The sequence below is a fragment of the Tasmannia lanceolata genome, unplaced genomic scaffold (genome assembly GCF_043159265.1).
Source record: "Tasmannia lanceolata isolate RefF3 unplaced genomic scaffold, GAP_Taslan_0.1 ptg000015l, whole genome shotgun sequence".
NCBI lineage: Eukaryota > Viridiplantae > Streptophyta > Magnoliopsida > Canellales > Winteraceae > Tasmannia > Tasmannia lanceolata.
The window spans coordinates 9,701,966-9,720,799 of NW_027518692.1; the positions used below are offsets into that span (position 1 = coordinate 9,701,966).

Here is an 18,834-nt window from a genome sequence, read left to right on the forward strand (position 1 = left end):
TGGTTCGAAAATGGGTATTGGGTTTGGGTAAAATGGGTTTTGGGGTGGAGGAGTTGCAGAGGTGGTGGTTTGGGTGAAAATGAGATGGGTTTGTTGGTAGAAAATGGGGAAAATCAAAATGAAATGGGTTTTAGACATAGGAACCAGGGAGATGGGTGAGATGGAGGAGGTGGTGGTGGCGGTTTGTCGAGTTAGAGGTGGTGGGGTACGGCGGTGGAGGTGGAAGAAACGGGGGACGACGGTGGCTGGTTTTTGGGTTTTGTTTTTTTTTTAAATGGGTTTGGTTCGAAAATGGGTATTGGGTTTGGGTTAAATGGGTTTTGGGGTGGAGGAGTTGCAGAGGTGGTGGTTTGGGTGGGGTTCGGTGGTGGAGAAAAGAAGAAGAAGAAGAAGAAGAAGAAGAAGAAGAAAGCAAGGTGGAGGTACGGCCGAAATCCGGCAAGTTGCCAGAGAAGATGAGATGGTCTTCTTCCTTTTTTGATTTTTTTTTTTTTTTGCTTCTCTCTTGCTCTCCTCTGTTCTTGATTTTTTCTTTTTTTTTCAAAGAATCCACACCCTCTTTCATGCAAGAACTCTCTTTGTTTTTTATACCTAGGGTTAAATCCCTAACTCTAATCCTAACCATCTATGTGGCATCTTCCTTTCCTTGGTTGTTCTCAACCCTTGATCCTCTCCCTTGCCCTAATTCTATCCTAGAAACCCTAAAAACATAGAGTGCGTAGTTGATCTAAGCCCTACACCTCATCTCTTTAATCCAATGGCCCATGCATGTTGCTTGCAAAGAAAGTAATGGCCATTTTACTAAATACCCCAAGGAGAAGGTAATTTTACCCTCTTGCCACTATACCCTATTTGGCTTTTCTTCTCTTAAAGGTATATTACTCCCTCTCTCTTCTCCAAGCAACCCCAAGCTGGCTAATTCACTCCCCTCCTGTTTAACATGGGGAAGTGATTTAACACACGTACGCTTTGATAAATGCACTCCTAGGGATATTAGCAGCCTCTTAGAAATTTTGCACTGCGGTGGGTGGGTACCATTTCTTCAGGAATTTCGAGTTTGGGATTTTATTCGATTTTGGGGGATTTTAGGGCCTTGTCAAAATGGGGTGTCTACAACGTAGAATTTTTATTCAATCGCAAAAAAACTCTCCCAACTCCAATCGTCTATCTCTTTTATTGCATTTCAAAAAGATTTCCAAAATCTAAAAAAGTAGCTAACTTTATATTGGCATATCAACTAAAACACTAAAGTTTCCCTAGGCTAAAAACTAGCTACAAATAAGAAAAGCAATTATACCCTATCAAATCTTGGAAACAAACTAGTTAAGAAAATGATAACCCAACTTTAGGAAACAAAATATTAAGAGAATAAGAAATTGCATTTTCCAAAATCTTCGAGTTCGCGTGATCTTGTAAATTTCCCATAACACATGTCCCCAATATCTCAATCCTGTAAACTTGCAAGTTTCCACCAAAAATAGTTCCTTATTAATTGAAACTTTCCGTAGTTTCCACTTGTGAATCTTCCCAAAATTAGCCATCATCAAAATTTCCTGCTAATATTTGGATTGCATCAGTCACTCCTTGCTGAGAAGATCTCCCCCTCAAATTTGATACATCGTCCTCAGACAAATCTTCTTCACTTCGTTTTCACCATACAATCTTGTTGGGACTTGGATCATCTGTGAAGTTAATCTGTAAATTGATCGCGATAGACTTCGGCTGGATGTTCTCACAACTGTTGTTGATAACCAATGAGTAAACCATCTCGACTGCCGTACATGTAATATGAGAAATATTATTTTTTAGCAAACCATCTGAATTGTCTTGAGGTGAAATCATTGCCTTTCGAATGACCAAGGCTTCCCTGACGTCGCCCGTGTAGTTCTAATATTTCATCATCATCCTTGTACTCATCCTAAATGGGTACATGGAAGGTCAAGATGAACACGTCTATGAAGAGTACGAGGATAAAGATGAAATAGTGGAAATACAACCTGTTTGTGATGAGTACGAGATGAAAGAGTAAAATATTAGTGTGGGAGCCGGTTTTTTCTCATGTTTGCGTAGGACGACAGGGGATCACCACAATTGGGTTTTAAAGGGAGGGGGTGTTATTTGATCTGCGCTACTTGCGGACTCGGGACCATAGTCCTAACATCGCAAGTTAGAGAAACTCAGAGTCGCCACCTAGATCAGGGACTAGGACCCGTGTCTGTTCTTCTAAGGGAATGAGCAACAAGGCTCGAATTCCATTAGAAGAACAGTAACCAAAGGGGTTCTTTTGCTCTAGGCCTGTGAACCTCATATTTTGCTCTGTTTTTAAGGCGTGGTCCTTACAGATATCTTGGTAAGGGTTGTGGTTACAATTGGGGAAGGTGTTAGGCACCCCTCTTGCCCGGATTAACCCGGTCTCTTAACTTAGATTGGCATTTTGGAAGGATTTGAAATGAAATAATTTGATTTTATTTCCCTTGTTAGATTATGCTTAATTCCGATTGTAAATGAAATAAATTTACAGAAAAAATTGAAAATAACCGATAGTTAACCTGATCGATATCGTAAGTTGTTTACGGAAGATTACCTTTAATATAAAGGTGTCAATTTTAGATGTTTCCTTTTGCTTGTATGAGATTCCATTTTTAGAATCCCTCCTAATCTATAAAAGAGGGTGAATGAGACATGTAATGGGACTTTTGATTTGATTATGAAATTAATGAATTAAGAGAGAAGACATCCACTCACTACAAGAAAAAAGGTTTTCCCCGGCGTTCTAGAATGCCGCTAAAAGATGGGCTATCCGCCGGGGATACCTTTACCGGCGGATATCCGGCGGTCATACACCCGCTGGTGAAGATACTGTGGGGAAAGATGTTGCCGGCGGTTTTAGATTACCGCCGGCGAATAACATATATTCCCGGCGGTTATAACCGCCGGCCAATTCCAGAGAAAAGTTTGACATGGAATTTATTGTCGGCGGTTGGACAACGCCGGGGAAAATGCAAACTAAGTGCCGGCGGTTATTAACCGCCGGCAATAGTTTTATCAGGTTCGGATATAATAATTTTGGAGGCGGTTTAAATAAGGATTTACCGGCGGTCATGACCGCCGGTAAATGCTTTTTTTTTTTTAAATAAAAATAAAAGAGGGTTATCATTCCCTTCATGGGTACATATATACCTGATAACAAATTATCGTTTAACACATTATCCACATCAAAGACAAGTAGAACTACACATCCAATAACATCACTTATCTTTCTTATGTTCATCCCTCCATGTAACCCTGCGTCCCACAAGTACTATTCGATTTTAAGTTCTCCACATACTCTTCCTCAAGTTGGTACTAGTTAAGCCAAAATTCATTTTAGTTGCCAACTTAATATTCAAATCATTAACAACAAAGTAAAAAATGAAAAGAAGGGGAGTTTATAGTCACATAAATACATGAGTATCTGACTTTGAATAGGGAACAAACTGAAAAATTATTGTTGTTGATTAGATTTAGAATGGAAAATATTCAAAGTTCATATCTCGTAGGAAATGCATATCGTCTCCCCTTCATTTAAGAATAGCTTAGCGACCTCAATGCCAACCTGCGATGAGCAAAATAGCACTGTCAACCTCACAAATTTAAAATGGTAAATCATAACACGCAACAGTGAATAAGGATATGCAAATAAAAAATTATATCCATGAAATTTTAAGGAAAACTTAAAGGACAATAAACGAAAGGAATATATAGGACAAAATTTCTTGTAACCATATTATATTTGTAAAAATTGTCCTTTATAAGTTGCATATATTAAGCATCTTATCCACAGTTGTTATCTAAACTAAGAAGAGTATGAAACAAGAACATTCTTTGAATGCCTTGTCATTCAGTAGAACAAAAGGTGCTGGACTCTAGAGCTGAAATTTTCTTTCACAAAGATGGTTTTTAACAGGTTGCATGATTCTTTTTTTTTTCCTGTCTGACAGTCACAAAAAAAAAGGTAAAAGAAGACATAGATGACCCTACATATAAGCTAAGGAACAGGAAAGTGAGACCCAAAAACAGAGGACTTGACACTCCCTCCTTAGGTTTATGTGTTGGTGACAGAGCCTGCTCATGACGAAGATGGTAATTTACAACTTGCAACAACTCACATGTCCAATATATAACCATATTCATTAAGCTCCAAGGAAACTTCTCACCTTCATTCACATAATGCAACCAATGTTATGAACAAGCCTATCAATCAGCAATGATGATTTGGAAGAAAAACGTCAAAGCAACAGACATAACTTGTGGACCAGGCCATGGAATCAGGTCTCAAACTTTCCAAAGCGATGTGTTGTTACTTTATCTAAACACTCCTCATATTTCTGAAGGTTTGGGATTCCCCAATGAGCATCAATTATAGAGATGTTATGGAAAGACCTTTGAACTTAGTTTTCCCTAATACTTATTGAACAATCGTGAACTTTACCTCTCAGAACAACTGCCTCAAGGACTTTCTGACTCCTTCAAAAACACAGATTTCTTTCATTCCAGTCCAAATGGAAGCATATGAAACCACATTCCAAAAGGGAGTCTCTCTGAAAGTTTTGGACTCCACAAACTTTGAAATAACTCTTTAAGAGTTGGAGCAAAGGCCCATGCTACCTCAAACCATCATAGGACTGCCCACCATAACCTGTTAGCTGATGGGCAATGTAGAAAAATTCTACAAAACAGCGAGCCCCAAACCACTCTTCCGCACTCTATTTTAACGGATGGACACGTCCACCTCCCTATCCTTGCAGCTAACAAGATTGAAGCGATTTACGAATGCATGGCGCAAAGGAACTTCTCCTAACCAAAGATGTCACAACAAGGATGGGAATGTAGGATCTCACAAAACGTCACTTTGGGTTTTGCCACTCTACACCCTACTATCTGAATTGACAATCAATGGGGTGATTTCCTCCAACAGTTAAGTAATTAACTAGAGGACTCTATTGTACTCTGAATCTTTAAGAATTCGACTAATCTAAATCTAACACTGCGAAAAAGGTCCTTCATAACTTGGCCCTCTTGCTGCCATGCTCCCTACACTTTATTATAATCTAAACTCATGACACCTCCCAACCTCCCCAACACATCTCATTTTTTGCTACAATAACCTGTCCAATGCTTCCCCGACCATCAGGACTCTTCCCTGCCTCATGAAAATTAAAAAAGTATTATGACATGTTATCATCCCATAATTAGTAACCAATCAACAGCAAATAGATGCAGACCATTAAAATCAGAACGACCAAGCTAATTCCGACTCTTCATTTCCTACAAAAAATAAAGTAAAAAAAATGCATCAACTCTAGAACCTGACCCTTCAAACTCCTGGACAGAGAGCCTGAGCCATATGACATGTCATTTTTTTATTTTTTTTTGAAAGATAACGATTTATCTGAAAATCCAAAACATTACAGTAAGTACGCAGAAAATACAGCAGTGAGCATAGGGACAAGGTGTCCCCCTCAGTACTTACAGCACAACCCAGAGAGGCAAAGACCCTCCCCACAACTACAAATCTACACCCTCTACCTCTACATGTATATTGACTATCTCCACCACCCCATCCTTTGCCAACTTATCAGCTTTTTCATTGGCAGAACTCAGAATATGCTGAAATTGTGGCTTGATTATCTGAACTAGGTCCCTAATTTCCAATATGAAACTTGTTAACTTCCAGGCTCCACTAGCTTACCTCAGAATGATGTGCCATATAGCGCTAGATTTAGTGCTAGATTTATTACCTTGGCTGTATGAAAGCTTCTAAAGATCAGCTTACCTTAGAATTTTCACCCTCAGAGATGAAACAAGCACTTTGTGAATTCAGCTCAAGTTTCCTTCTCGATACTTCCAGAAAAGAGTCCAAAATTGAATTTTTTGCCTCTTCAGATTGTAGCAGGCAAATATGTTCAATAGTAGTAGATGTTTTTATGCCAGCATTTGGACCATAACCACAATCAAACTAACTAAAATATTGCACGTGACTATGCACACCTTTTGCAGGATATTGTAGTTCTTGAGTACCGACATTCTTCTTGGTAGTAGCCGGTCCAATCCGCATCTACCTTGTAGAACATTACATCCCATTCATTTCAGTCATGGCACGCAAGCTCTACAACGAACTCCTGAAAAAAATTATGTGTGAATAAATAAAAAGAAGAAGACAAATAAGGCAATATTACATACAAAATTGATTGAATTGTACCTTCTCAAGCTTGTCCACATTTGTTGTTCAGTAATTAGGTATCTACTCAAAACCACCAAAGCCTCAAAGTTAAACAGTAACACCATAGCAATAAAATAGGCAAACGAGCAATATAATGCGCACAAGTTTTAATTCTAGATAAAGTAAGAGACCCATTATACGAAGAAGATATACAAAAGTCCATAAACGAAGAAACTTTACAAACTCAAAATGTCTATTACAATGCAACAAAAGGTATATAGTCTGAAAACCAACTATGAAACTGAAAAACAATCAAAACATATAGTAGAGGTCGGCCTCAAGCAGTATGAGCTGGTCTAATCTGCAAGAAGAAATCAAACAAAAAACTATTAAAATAAATTAGAAACACCAAGTTAATAGCAGCAAAAATAAGGAGTGGTAAAATTTTCATTGGTCATTTACTTACAAGATAGGACTGCCAAGCGACTGGTGCTCCCGCTGCATCTCCAATAGTCTTGAGGTATAGGGATGGCTTTAGCAAAGGTTCCTCCGGCTCAAATACGACATCGATTTGGACCACGGAGTATCCAAGTCCAATCGGCAAATCATCAACCTCATCATTCGGATCTCTGCTCAGAAAAATGCCCCTTGCCACTTGAACTCCCTTTCGTATTTTACTCAATAAAACAACCTTATCAACATTATAAGAAACAAAATTAATGACTTATGTAGATGATCGAAATATCAAGTCAGAATTTACATAACAGATTTATACCTCGTCTGAGGAGGGTGATCGTAATCCATGACTGCCAGAAGAGGAAGGTGCATTAGCTCGCGACTGCAAACCATCTTCGGGAGTCTGCTAAGAAAGATAGTGTAATAAATGTATGAAATGAAATATTTACGTATTAGTCCTAAGGGACATAGTGAAAAACTTACGTAGTTGGGGCTGACGCCCTGGAGGTGGGTTAAGATCTGCGACATTTGTTGTTTCACTTGTGTCAGCTCCTCTGCCATAATTGCATTCACCTGTTCTAATTGGGCCATTTTCGTGTTAAGATGCAAACTGTTTCCTCGGGGTTGAGGAGGCCTAGTTGCAGTGCCCAATGTTGTAGAGGGAGTAGCAAAAAACCCAAGCATACGCACCCTACCACGTGTCTCTTCGCCCATTAACTGGCCGAAGAGGTCATCTCTGGAAGGGATCCCGCTCGATTCAGGTTCGGGATTCTGCTCCTGACGCTCTTTGATTTTTGCCTTGAAAAATATGAGGGAAAATAATGACAAGTTATATAAATTGTTGACCTAAATAACAAATTATGTAAAACATACCATAATCTCCTTGGATTTAGGATCTGCAGCCTCCCCGTCTTTTTTCGTATGGGTAATCACAAACGTATCTGCACGGCTCGGCATTTTCTTCTTAGCTTTGAACTGTACTCATTTCAATAATGACAGCAAGTGATCAATATAAAAAAAGAGATAGTAAATCAACATAAAGGTTGCTGAAATTACCTCCATCTTGGTCACTCTTGCATAGCTCCGCGAACCGGCAGTGTGTGCTATCGTTTGTTGGGCTCGGTTTGCCTTATTTGTTACGCAAAGTTTCTGCAGTGTGAAAACAATAAATAGTTATATAACTATAATATTTTAAAGGAGAGAATAATACAGGAGGTAATATTGTCTACCTGCCCTTCAGGAGAGTTCCAAAAGTCGCATAGAATTTGATATTCTGACGGGATCACGCTTCCAGGTGGTGGTGGTTCATTTTGGAGGAAGTATTTAGTCCTCAGGGTTGACTTCCATTCCCGCCATTTCTTCCCAAGGTCTGCTATAACATACGGCTTGTTGTCTTCAGGAACGTCATATTTAGTCTGTATTACATGTCAAGTGAAATATAAGTATCATTAGGTTAGAATAATAAAAGTAAATGTAGACATATATACAGATTCAACAACGTTTACCTTGACAATTGCCCACATATCTTCTTTTTTTCAAGTGGAACCCTCCTCCAGTCCCTATATGAGATAGGACATTTTTCACCTGTCCTCGCAATATTTCCGAGGAAACTTTCGAAAGGATTTGTATTTTCTGAATCTGGCTGCCCAATTTGGTTGAATTCAACTGGTTCCGGCGGTCCTTGTCGGCCCCAAGTCTTTTTGCAACGTGTAGGCCCTCTTTTCCTCTTTGATGAGGAGGCATTGGACCGGTTAGGATGCTCCTCCTGAGATTGGTCAGTGAGAGGCTCCTCTTCAGACTGATCATCCGTACGCTCAAAGTCATGTGAATGGGATGGAGCCTGACTCTCTCTAGGCATTTTTTTAAATGTATAAGATAACCTGTAACTTGAAACAATACATAGAAAGAGATATCATAAATTCAAAATTTAATCAACCTTTCAGTCCAAGGAGAAAAAAATCAAGAACATAATCTAAACAGTAAGGGACAACATATAAGCTGTAACTCCAGTATTCATACAGTTAAAGGATATAGGTTAGCTAGAATTATACATCATGGGTCAACAGAAAATGGGGAAAAGGTGTATAATCTGAAGTGAACAGACCATAAATACCAAAAAAATCAAACCAATAAAAATCAAGATAAATAAGCTGTGTAAGTAGACCTGCTAGAGGAAAACATCATAGCATTCTCAAATTCCAATGGATGAAGATGAAACCAGCATCAGATGAACCTACTTATCAAATGAAACTTTTGCATGCACCTGAATTTAATAAGAGGAGTAACATCCTTCTAAAGAGCATATAAATTAGCTTATATGATTTTTTTTTACTTCTCAATGGTGGAATGTTACATACCTCAGATAGGATTCTTGTTTGATGGATGCGCAAGGAAATCAAACAGATCTTTCTGTTTACCAATGCATGAAAAAATATCAGATATCATAACCTTCTCCAATTCTAATTCAAGGACTTCATATAATCCACACGACCTTGCATATAATTAGTATAGAAAGAGCAAGAGCAATGAGTTCTTAACACTTGTACAGTCGAAAATCAGAAGAAGAAAAAACTTGTTATGTAAATAAAAGTACAATGACCAAATGATGTAAACGAGTTCTTAACACTTGAAGAAATGATGCCAAAAAAAAACCTTTTAATGTAGAATGATGGACCCAACCCATGCTATGATTGAGGTGGAAAATATTCCATGAAAGAAACTTTTCAACAGCATAAATGAGAGTACAATGACCAAGCTGTTCTTAGGCACAGATACACCTCATGACACAACTCAAATTTGAAATATCACTCAGAATTGCCTCCATCGATTTCCACGGAGGTATTGTCAACTCCATCACTATCATCTTGCTCCGTATCATATTCTTCTTCATCTTGGTTTTCCTGACTGAAGACATCCAATGGTATATCAATCTCTGTCCCAACAATATCTGTCCGTTCCCATTGTTCAATTTCTTCCAAATTCTGGATTTCCACCGCTTCGCTCTGTATATATGTCTCGTCATTGTCTCCACGCACTTCGTACAAATCCCTAGGTTTCGTCTTGATGATTACATGCCAATCATTGTTGTTGGGTTTATTGGGTTTATCATGTACGTAGAACACCTGTTGTGCTTGCGATGCCAATATGAAAGGCTCATCCGATGACAAACGTCGGCCCGTGTTTACAACCGTAAAACCGAACTCATCCTTTCTTATTCCTCTATTGGGTGTTATATCAAACCAATCACACTTGAATAGCAATGCCTTCAGTTGTTCGTAATAGTTGAGTTCGATGATATCCGTCAAGACACCATAGTAACTAACATCTCCCGCGGTTGGATTTCTATCTCGTGCGCTCGCAAAGCTATTCGTTTTTGCAATGACAACAACTCCGCTATTTTGTGTTCTTTTTCCCTGCTCGCGATCCTTAGTATTGTAGCGGATTCCATTTACAATATAGCCTGTATATCTCCTAACAATGTTAGATGGACCACCGCTCAACCATCTAAGTTTTTCTGAGATTTGCTCATTTGACTCATGCAACTTTTCAACCTATACAAAAAATGGGTGATTATGGCTATAGAAAAAAGTTGTATTCCAAATAGACCTGTTCTGAGTTCAAGAAAAAAAACTGACATGTTTTTGAAACCAATCTGGAAACCGCTCGTTGTGAGTGTGATCTATGTCCCTTGGGAGAGCATGGGGACGCTCGCTCCAAAGTTCGGCAATGTGTTTTCTACATGTGAATCAATGAATGTAAGAGAAAAGAAGAGTCGGGAAATATTAAATTATGACACTTGAAGTAACTTACTCAAGATATTGGTTGACAGCAGCGCAGTTGAAGAGAACATATCGATGTGCCTGCTTGACTGTCCGTGGATCTATGGGTTCCATATGAATCTTTCCTAGAGCGCGTCCTGATACTGAGAAAATAGCGAATCCTTCTTCAAATTCACACGGAGCATCTTCGTCATTCCTTTGTGGTCGGTTCAACTTTGATTCAACCCCTTCCAAATATCTTGCACAAAACGTTAAACATTCTTCCGCAAGGTACTGTGGGACCCGATCCCGCGAGAGGGGTGGTGGCGCGAGAGCCGCCACGCACTATCTCTTCTCTTGGTCTCTCGTACCCACGCGATTGGCGTGTGCCTTTTATTATTAATTTTAATTCATCTTTTATGTGAACTTGGGATCACTAAGGCAATCCGAATTCCACACAAAAAAGACTGACAGAGTCGCCACCTAGATGTGGGATCTAGGACCCATAATTAACCAGAAATCTAGACTCGCTACCTGGTTACAAGAATGGAAGGTATGGGGATTTATCCACCACATGCACCATTCCTGCCCGATAATCGGTCTTCAATTCCAAAAGTTAACTCTTTTAAATTCATTTTAAATGGCTCATTCAACTCTCTGTTAATGTGCTATCTATGTGACATGCATCCTACGATCTAATTTCAATGTGAATCCTAAATGTGTATCTTGATTTCTTAATTAGTTTGGATTCAATCTAAGTGAAAGTTCTCCTAAAATTCTAATTTCATGGAAAATCCTAAGTGATTTGATTGTTTCAACAGTTTTAAAAGTGATTAGCCCGAGTCCTCAGATGGTCTGGTATTCATCCAAAGAAGCCTACGTATCCCCGCCTCCACGAGAATCAAGGCAACGTAGTTCTTCGCGCCTATTCTAAGCTAAGATGCCTAAGACACCTAGCCCTCTATCCTAGACTCGATCTAAAAGACCGGACCAATTATTAAAGTTTATTGTACGATTATTTAAATTCCAGTGAATTGTGAATTTTAGGACACCCTATATGCCCTAACTAAATGCAGATTAGCCCTAGCCTAATGCAGGTGGTTATTACAACCTATGTGTGACTAGGCTGTATTTCCTAAGGAAAACAAAGGGTGGACTAGCGTATCCTACTCTAGTCATCACTCGGCAATATGGATCGCCGACTGACCGGACGGAGGCGCTCCTATAACTCTAGGACAGACCCCTAACTCTGAAACAAACAATCAAACAATCAAACAACCTATCAAAAGAAAAACCCTAACTCTAAAACTCTCTATCTAGGAGAAACTCCTAACTCTAGAGGAAGATCTTTTGAAAACAAGATTTTAAAGGTTTTTGAAGAAAGTTTAAAATATTATTTACAAAAAAGTTTGGCTGGACTTGGGATGTAAATCCCAAGCTGCACTACGTACCTCGGAAGAGGATCAAGCCAACGTAGTTCGAAAACGAACTCTCAAACTACGCTTCTAAAAGAAACACTCACACTTCAGATTTTTTAAGGTTTTTTTATATTTTCAAATGTTTTTGATATTTTTAAAGTTTTCAAATATTTTTGAGTTTTAAATTTCTAATGTTTTTTGGATTTTAAAGCTTTTCCAATGCTCAGGACATTTAGATGAATTCACTCTTACAGAGAACAAACAAGCATAACCATAAACTAGGGCAAAGCCCTAAAGCAAAAAGGGGAAACCCCAAACAAGCAACTAACGCCTCAAAGAGACGAACCACAACAAGAAAGATAGCGTCCCAAGAAGAGAGAAAACGATCCAAGATCCCAAGCAAGCAAAGCTTTAATAAGACTGAGTTAGCCTCTAATCAAAGCGAAGTAATCAACAACTCTAAAGGAGAAACTCCGAACTAACAACACTAAAGAGGGGAACAAATGAGTCAGAGACTCTCTAATACTACAACTTAGAGGAGGAATGAGTCAAAGACTCCCAAAAAACGCCAACAGAAGAACCAATGAGTCAAAGACTCCCTAGTAATACCACAAAAGAACGAATGAGTCAAAGACTCTCTAATAATACCTACTAAGAAAACGAAGTGAATCAAAGACTCTCTAAAAGAAAAGGAAACACGAGTCAGAGACTCCACTAACACCCACTAAAGGATAGATGAGTCAAAGACTCTATAAAAGAAATGGAAACATGAGTCAAAGACTCCACTAACACCAACTAAAGATAAATGAGTCAAAGACTCTCTAAGAGAAAAGGAAACACGAATTTGAACATTTGGCAGAGGTAAAACACCCAGCCGGGCCGGACAGCTACCTAGCCCTAGGGTGCAACAAATGTGCAACCCAATACCCATAAGGGTAGGGGTATGAAGCCAAGCCGAGTATGGTGTTCTCCCAAAACCAAACGGCGCACAAAGAGGACTAACGAGAGAATGAGACCGGGCGGGTCTCCCAAACAAACACAAAGATGAAGGTGCTTTAGAGATTTTAAGATTATTTTCACTTAATTTTTATTTTTTTAATGGATTTTACCCATTTTTAACCATATGAGTGATTTTACAAGTGAAGCTGTTGCAAACGAACTCGAAATGAGTTGAAACTTCTCCACCAACAAGATATGATGAGATGTAATTTACTGGAAGATTTTTACAGATTTTTACATTAAACTCATATTTAATATGGATTTAAAAATTAATTAACCAGATTGCAAAAATAACACATAAACTACTAGAAATAGATATCTAAATTCCATGAAATTTCTACAGTAGTAAGAGATAAGTGAAAATAGCATGCTGTGAGATTTCCATGAATTTAGAAAACTATTTACTATCAGTTTCGGATTTTTCAAATTTCAAACCAGATTATGAATTAACACTACAGCTCATATGAAACAAGATCCAAATCACTTGAAAATTTTACAGAAGCAAGAAGTATAGAATTTAAGACTACTGTAAAACTTTGGAGAATTTTATCTGTGATTTGACGTCAGTAACAATTCTCCCAAAATCTGATAATTTTCAAAGAATGCGTAAAATAATATACCAAACAAAATCCAAAAATTCTCACAAATTCATGGTAGAATGTATCATTATCATATTATTTTCTCACGAAATTTCATTATTTTTGGAATCTGTTTAGTATATCGTTTAGTTTTCTTTGTTAAAAATCATGCAAAAATCCGAAAATATACCAAATAATTCTAAAAAAATTCCGAGAACGGTGTACCTACCTGTGATCGAAATCCTCGCCGAATCCGAGAGCCGAAAAACTCAAAAATTCCGCCTCCGTGCGATCGCTTCCGCTTTCTTTCTCTTTTTGCTTCTTTTTTGTTTCTTTTTCTTCTTTTCTTGTTTCTTTTCTTCTTTTTTTCTTTTCAACCCCTCATAGCAACTTTGTTAGAACACATGATAGAAGAGAAATGAGTTCTCCCTCTTTTCTTACTCACCCTCATTGAACCATTTATAGCAAAGGAATGGGAGGGTGGTGGCCACCATTGTGGACTTATTCCATGGTAGGTGGCCACCATTGTGGACATATTCCATGGTAGGTGGCCACCATTGTGGACATTGAATTTTGACATGTGTGTGGCCCCATGCATGTTTTTTAAAGTCCTTTTGAGTAGGTAAAAGATAATCCAAATGGGTCCCATATGTGACCAAATTCCCAATTGTGCATAAAATCATATGCCCCACTCCAAAGTATGATCGGAACCGTTCATTTGATGGGCGACAATGTGATTTAATTTGTGCTCCGCTAATCAATCCTATGGGCTGATCCAAGCCATCCAATAGATCAAAATGTGAATATGTTACCCCATTTTTAAATCACTCCCATTTGATGATCCGAACCGTCCATTTGATGGGCGACAATTGATGATCTTGACCGTTCGAATGGTGGTTCGCAATGTAAATTGGTTGTGCCCCCTTAAATCATTCCTCTATGACGATCCAGACCATCCAATTGATGGGTCCCCTACCTAAGTAGGTTGTGTCCTCCTAAATCATTTCAATGGGCTGATCCGAGTAACTCAACCTGATGATCGTAACAAAATTGGTTGTTAAAACGACTTCTCTGAGATCTTGACCGTTCTCTTGATGATCATCTTTAGGTGTTGGATCGAAGTAGGTTCAAAACTCATTTTTCACTAAAACAATGTGCGGGCCACCCTGTTTGATCCAAATCTAAACAAATGCTCAAGACGGGCCCATCAATCGGATCCAAATTCTCTCTTGCTCGAATTCTTGGGAATAATCTCTCTCAACACTTAACGGAAAAGTGCGAAACATGGCGGAAATGATTGGATGGGGTTTCGCCCAAGCATAGCGAACTTCGGTCCGATCAAAATGGGGTGTCTACAGGTACCCCTCTGCAATAGATCCCTCCACACAATTTCTATTGCGAACATACGATTTTAATGTTAGAAGGTACCTACAAAACGTGAATACTTGTAGTACGTTCTGTACTGAAAATATGTACACAAATTAACTGTTGAAACAAATTTTGAGAAGCTCTGCATACCTTTCGATTGGGTACATCCATCGGTATTGTACTGGTCCAGCTAACCTTGCCTCATCCGCTAAATGAATCGGCAAATGCACCATAACATCAAAAAATGCCGGTGGAAAGATCTTTTCCATATGGCATAATGTTAGTGCTATCCTATTTTTCAATTTCATAAGTTCGCCCGATTTGAGAACCTTTGAACACAACTCTCTAAAGAAGCTACAAAGTTCAATCAATACCGAGCTGACGGTCTTTGGCAATGATGAACGTAAAGCTAATGGTAATAGCTGTTGCATCAGTACATGGCAATCATGGCTCTTCAATCCTGAAATCTTGCGCTGCTTCATATTCACACGTCGTGAGATATTAGATGAATAACCATCCGGAACTTTGACGTGTTTCAAGGCACCACATAAAATATCTTTCTCCTTTGAAGACATTGTGAAGCATGTTGGGGGCACGTATGTCTTGTTATTTCCTTTAGTTATTGGGTGAAGCGTTCTCCTGATATTCATTTTCTTTAAATCTAGCCGCGCTTTTACACTATCCTTTGTTTTTCCTTCAATATTTAGTAACGTCCCAATGACATTATCACAAACGTTCTTCTCGATGTGCATCACATCTAGATTGTGGCGCAATAACAATGATTCCCAATACGGAAGACAAAAAAATATGCTTTTCTTCTTCCAATTGTGTTCCTTACGAGGCATCTCTTCGGTATTCTCCTCAGGTTCATTGGGATTCTTCTCACGCCTCCTTTTCTTTCCATGGGTATTCGGCTTCTTCCCACTGTTATCTGACTTCTTGCCACGTGTATCTTGTTTCTTTCCACGTGTATCTAGCTTCTTCCCAGTTGTAGTTGGCTTCTTCCCACTAGTATCCGGCTTCTTACCAAATGTTACGTTAATGCTCTGTAATTGATCCAGAACTTGACTGCCTGATAGCGGAATCGGAGCTACCCTCCATTCTTCCGTCCCATCAAAACCTGACTTATCAGATCGAAATGTGTGATTGATCGGTAAGAATCGCCGGTGGCCCATGTAGCATTGCTTTCTTTCATGACTCAACCTTTGAGAACACGTTTCTTTATGGCAAGATGGACAAGCCAGTTTTCCTTTCGTGCTCCATCCTGACAAGTTAGCATACGCCGGGAAGTCACTAATCGTCCACAACACAGCTGCATGCATTTGAAACATTTCATTCCTCGCTGCGTCGAAAGTCTGCACACCATCAATCCATAGTTCCTTCAACTCTTCTACCAAAGGTTTCAAGTAGATATCTATGTCATTCCCTGGTGAAGATGGTCCTGGAATAAGCAGTGAGAGGATCATATACGGTTGCTTCATGCACATCCATGGTGGCAAGTTATATGGCATTAGAACAACTGGCCACGTGCTGTGAGCAATACTCATCGTCCTAAAGGGATTGAAGCCATCACTTGCTAACCCAAGTCTAACATTGCGAGTCTCTGAACCAAAGTCCAAAGTCTTCCATGCGGTTGAGTCTGCAGGATGCCTTAATATACCATCTTTTGTGCGGCCCTCATCATGCCATGTCATAAAAGATGCTGTTTTCCTCGACATGTATAGCCTCTGCAATCTTGGTTTCAGTGGGAAGTGACGCAGAATCTTGGCAGGAATTTTTTTCCCTTTTGTAGATGTCTCAGATGGCTCGTCGTCTGGATGTACTGCATCTGTTCTCCACCTCGATGCCCCACATGTGCGACATTTAAATTCATTAGCAGCTTCCTTCCAATACAACATGCAATCGTTAGGGCATGCATCTATCTTGTTGTAATCGAGGCCCAAATCCTTAATAATTTTCTTCGTTTCATAAAATGACTTTGGCAACGTTTCACCATCAGGAAGTGCCTCCTTCAAGAGATCAAGTAACATAGTGAACGATTTGTTGCTCCATCCATTGAGACACTTGATGTGAAAAAGTCGAACAAGGAAGGATAATTTAGTGAATTTGCTGCCCGGGTATAATTTCTGCTCGGCGTCCTCTAATAATTTGAAAAATCTTTGCGAATTTAAATCTAGCCCCTCCGTACTTGTATTTCCTAGATCAACCCCACCGTCTGATGGCACATTGTCCATAGTAGGGTTAAACAATGGGTTGAGATCGTGTAACATTTCATGCATTTCATCTTGTAGTATGGGTTCATCGTGCACTCGGTGATCACTGTCGGCCATAACACATGCCGATGGCACTGCCTCCCCATGAAAAATCCATGTATCGTAGCCCTTAAGCATCCCATCGACAACCAAATGATCCTCGGCCTGTATTCGATCAACCAAATAAATGTTCCCACATTTAACACGTGGACATTTGATCTTGTTCCCATAATTAGTTCTAGCAAATGCAAAATCAAGGAACCGATCCAACCCTGCCCTATATGCTGGGTCAACTCTGTTTTATCAAAAATGGGAACATGCGTGAGGCTTATAAATTAAGATAACGAATTGGTTAAATCCAAATTTAATAAACTAACCCTACGTTATGAGGGTCGTACCTTGGAAGTTGCATCCAACTTTTATCCATGACTACTCTCCGGCTTTACTCAAGAATAGAATGATAATGATTGGAACGAATGTGTACGACTGAAGAAAAACAAAGTGTCATTGAGGTCAAACACACTTGCTAAAATAAAGAATCCTAGTTTGGGAAGGAAAAATATTCAAAGTTGGAGGTCTAAATCCCAAGTTCTCTGCGAACACGAATTCCTAAAACATTAAAACAATGATCTTGTCCTTAAAGATAGAAAAATAGGGCATGAATCAATGCGGTTTCACCATCCATATCCAAAATGATGAACGGGTAAGTTGAGAAGAGAGATGTTAATGGTTTGATGATTAATTGGCCAGTGAAAGCCCATGTGTTTCACTCCATGGGCCATCCTTGAAGGGATGGTTTCCCATAACACCTAGCTTTCCTCTCTAAGAAGAACAACTTAACTTAAGAAAATCCACCCAAATCCCTTTCCAGAACCCTGATTCTAAGAAGAACAACATAATAATGTCTCAGCATAAAGCCATTTCAGAAAATAAACAGTGGGGAGCATAGAGGCATCATGTCCATATTATTACTAAAGAAGTTAACGCATCTCATTATTGTTTAAAAAGAAAGATTCATTTACTCTTGGGTTAAGTTTTTTATACAAGAAAAAAAAATTGCATTATAAAACATGCAATGTGCCTTTATGAAATCAACCAAAATGCATATACACGCACACACCTGTGTCTGTAATCTTGTCTTCACCACATCAAATGGGGTTGTAAAAAGTGCTGCAGTAGATCCAGCAAGGCCCTCAAACATTAGCTGCAAGGAGAAGTTCACATCATTCACAATAAAATGTGGTAAATCATACTTCTCAAAGAACTTGATATTAAGGTATAAATTTTGACAATCACGACAGATGATGGATATAAGCATATGAAGGGCACCAAACAATGTAAGATAGAATAATAATCGCAAGTTTATCTCTCTAATCAGTTTGCATCAGATAGTTTATATTAGGCTACAAACTTCTAAGGCAGACCTTCTTAACCACTAATCTGAAGTGCAAATAAGAGCATGTTCCAGCTTCAATACTTGCAGCCTATGCCTGCTCCAGCCCTATTGCATCCCCAACCCAAACTACTGAAGTCCTAACTCCTAATGACAAAGAATGGAAATAAAATAGAAAAATCACACTTTTTAGCCATCTATAGCGATTTTATTACGATATTTTTTTTCTCTGAATGTGGAAGGGGAGGACATCTTCATCCTTGAAATGCAAGCTATTTTAGAAGGAATTAAGCTTGCATATGTCAAAGGAATATCACATCAGTGGATAGAATCTGATTCTTCTGCAGCTGTCCATATTATCAATGGTAATTGGGACTCTCCTTGGCGAAAAACTGATATGGTCAATGAGA

At 38.9% G+C, this 18,834-nt stretch overlaps 1 protein-coding gene across 1 annotated transcript; it reads right to left on the bottom strand.

Moving 5' to 3' along the window:
- Window positions 1–6,484: 6,484 nt before the first annotated feature.
- LOC143847363 (uncharacterized) lies at window positions 6,485–8,392 on the bottom strand. Its single transcript, XM_077356173.1, has 8 exons — window positions 8,164–8,392; window positions 7,888–8,051; window positions 7,715–7,786; window positions 7,532–7,633; window positions 7,142–7,456; window positions 6,978–7,061; window positions 6,669–6,893; window positions 6,485–6,563 (listed from the first exon to the last, which is right to left on the bottom strand). The coding sequence occupies exons 3-8, from the start codon at window positions 7,718–7,720 to the stop codon at window positions 6,540–6,542; spliced, it is 756 nt and encodes a 251-aa protein (XP_077212288.1). The 5' UTR covers window positions 7,721–7,786; window positions 7,888–8,051; window positions 8,164–8,392; the 3' UTR covers window positions 6,485–6,539.
- Window positions 8,393–18,834: the final 10,442 nt, after the last annotated feature.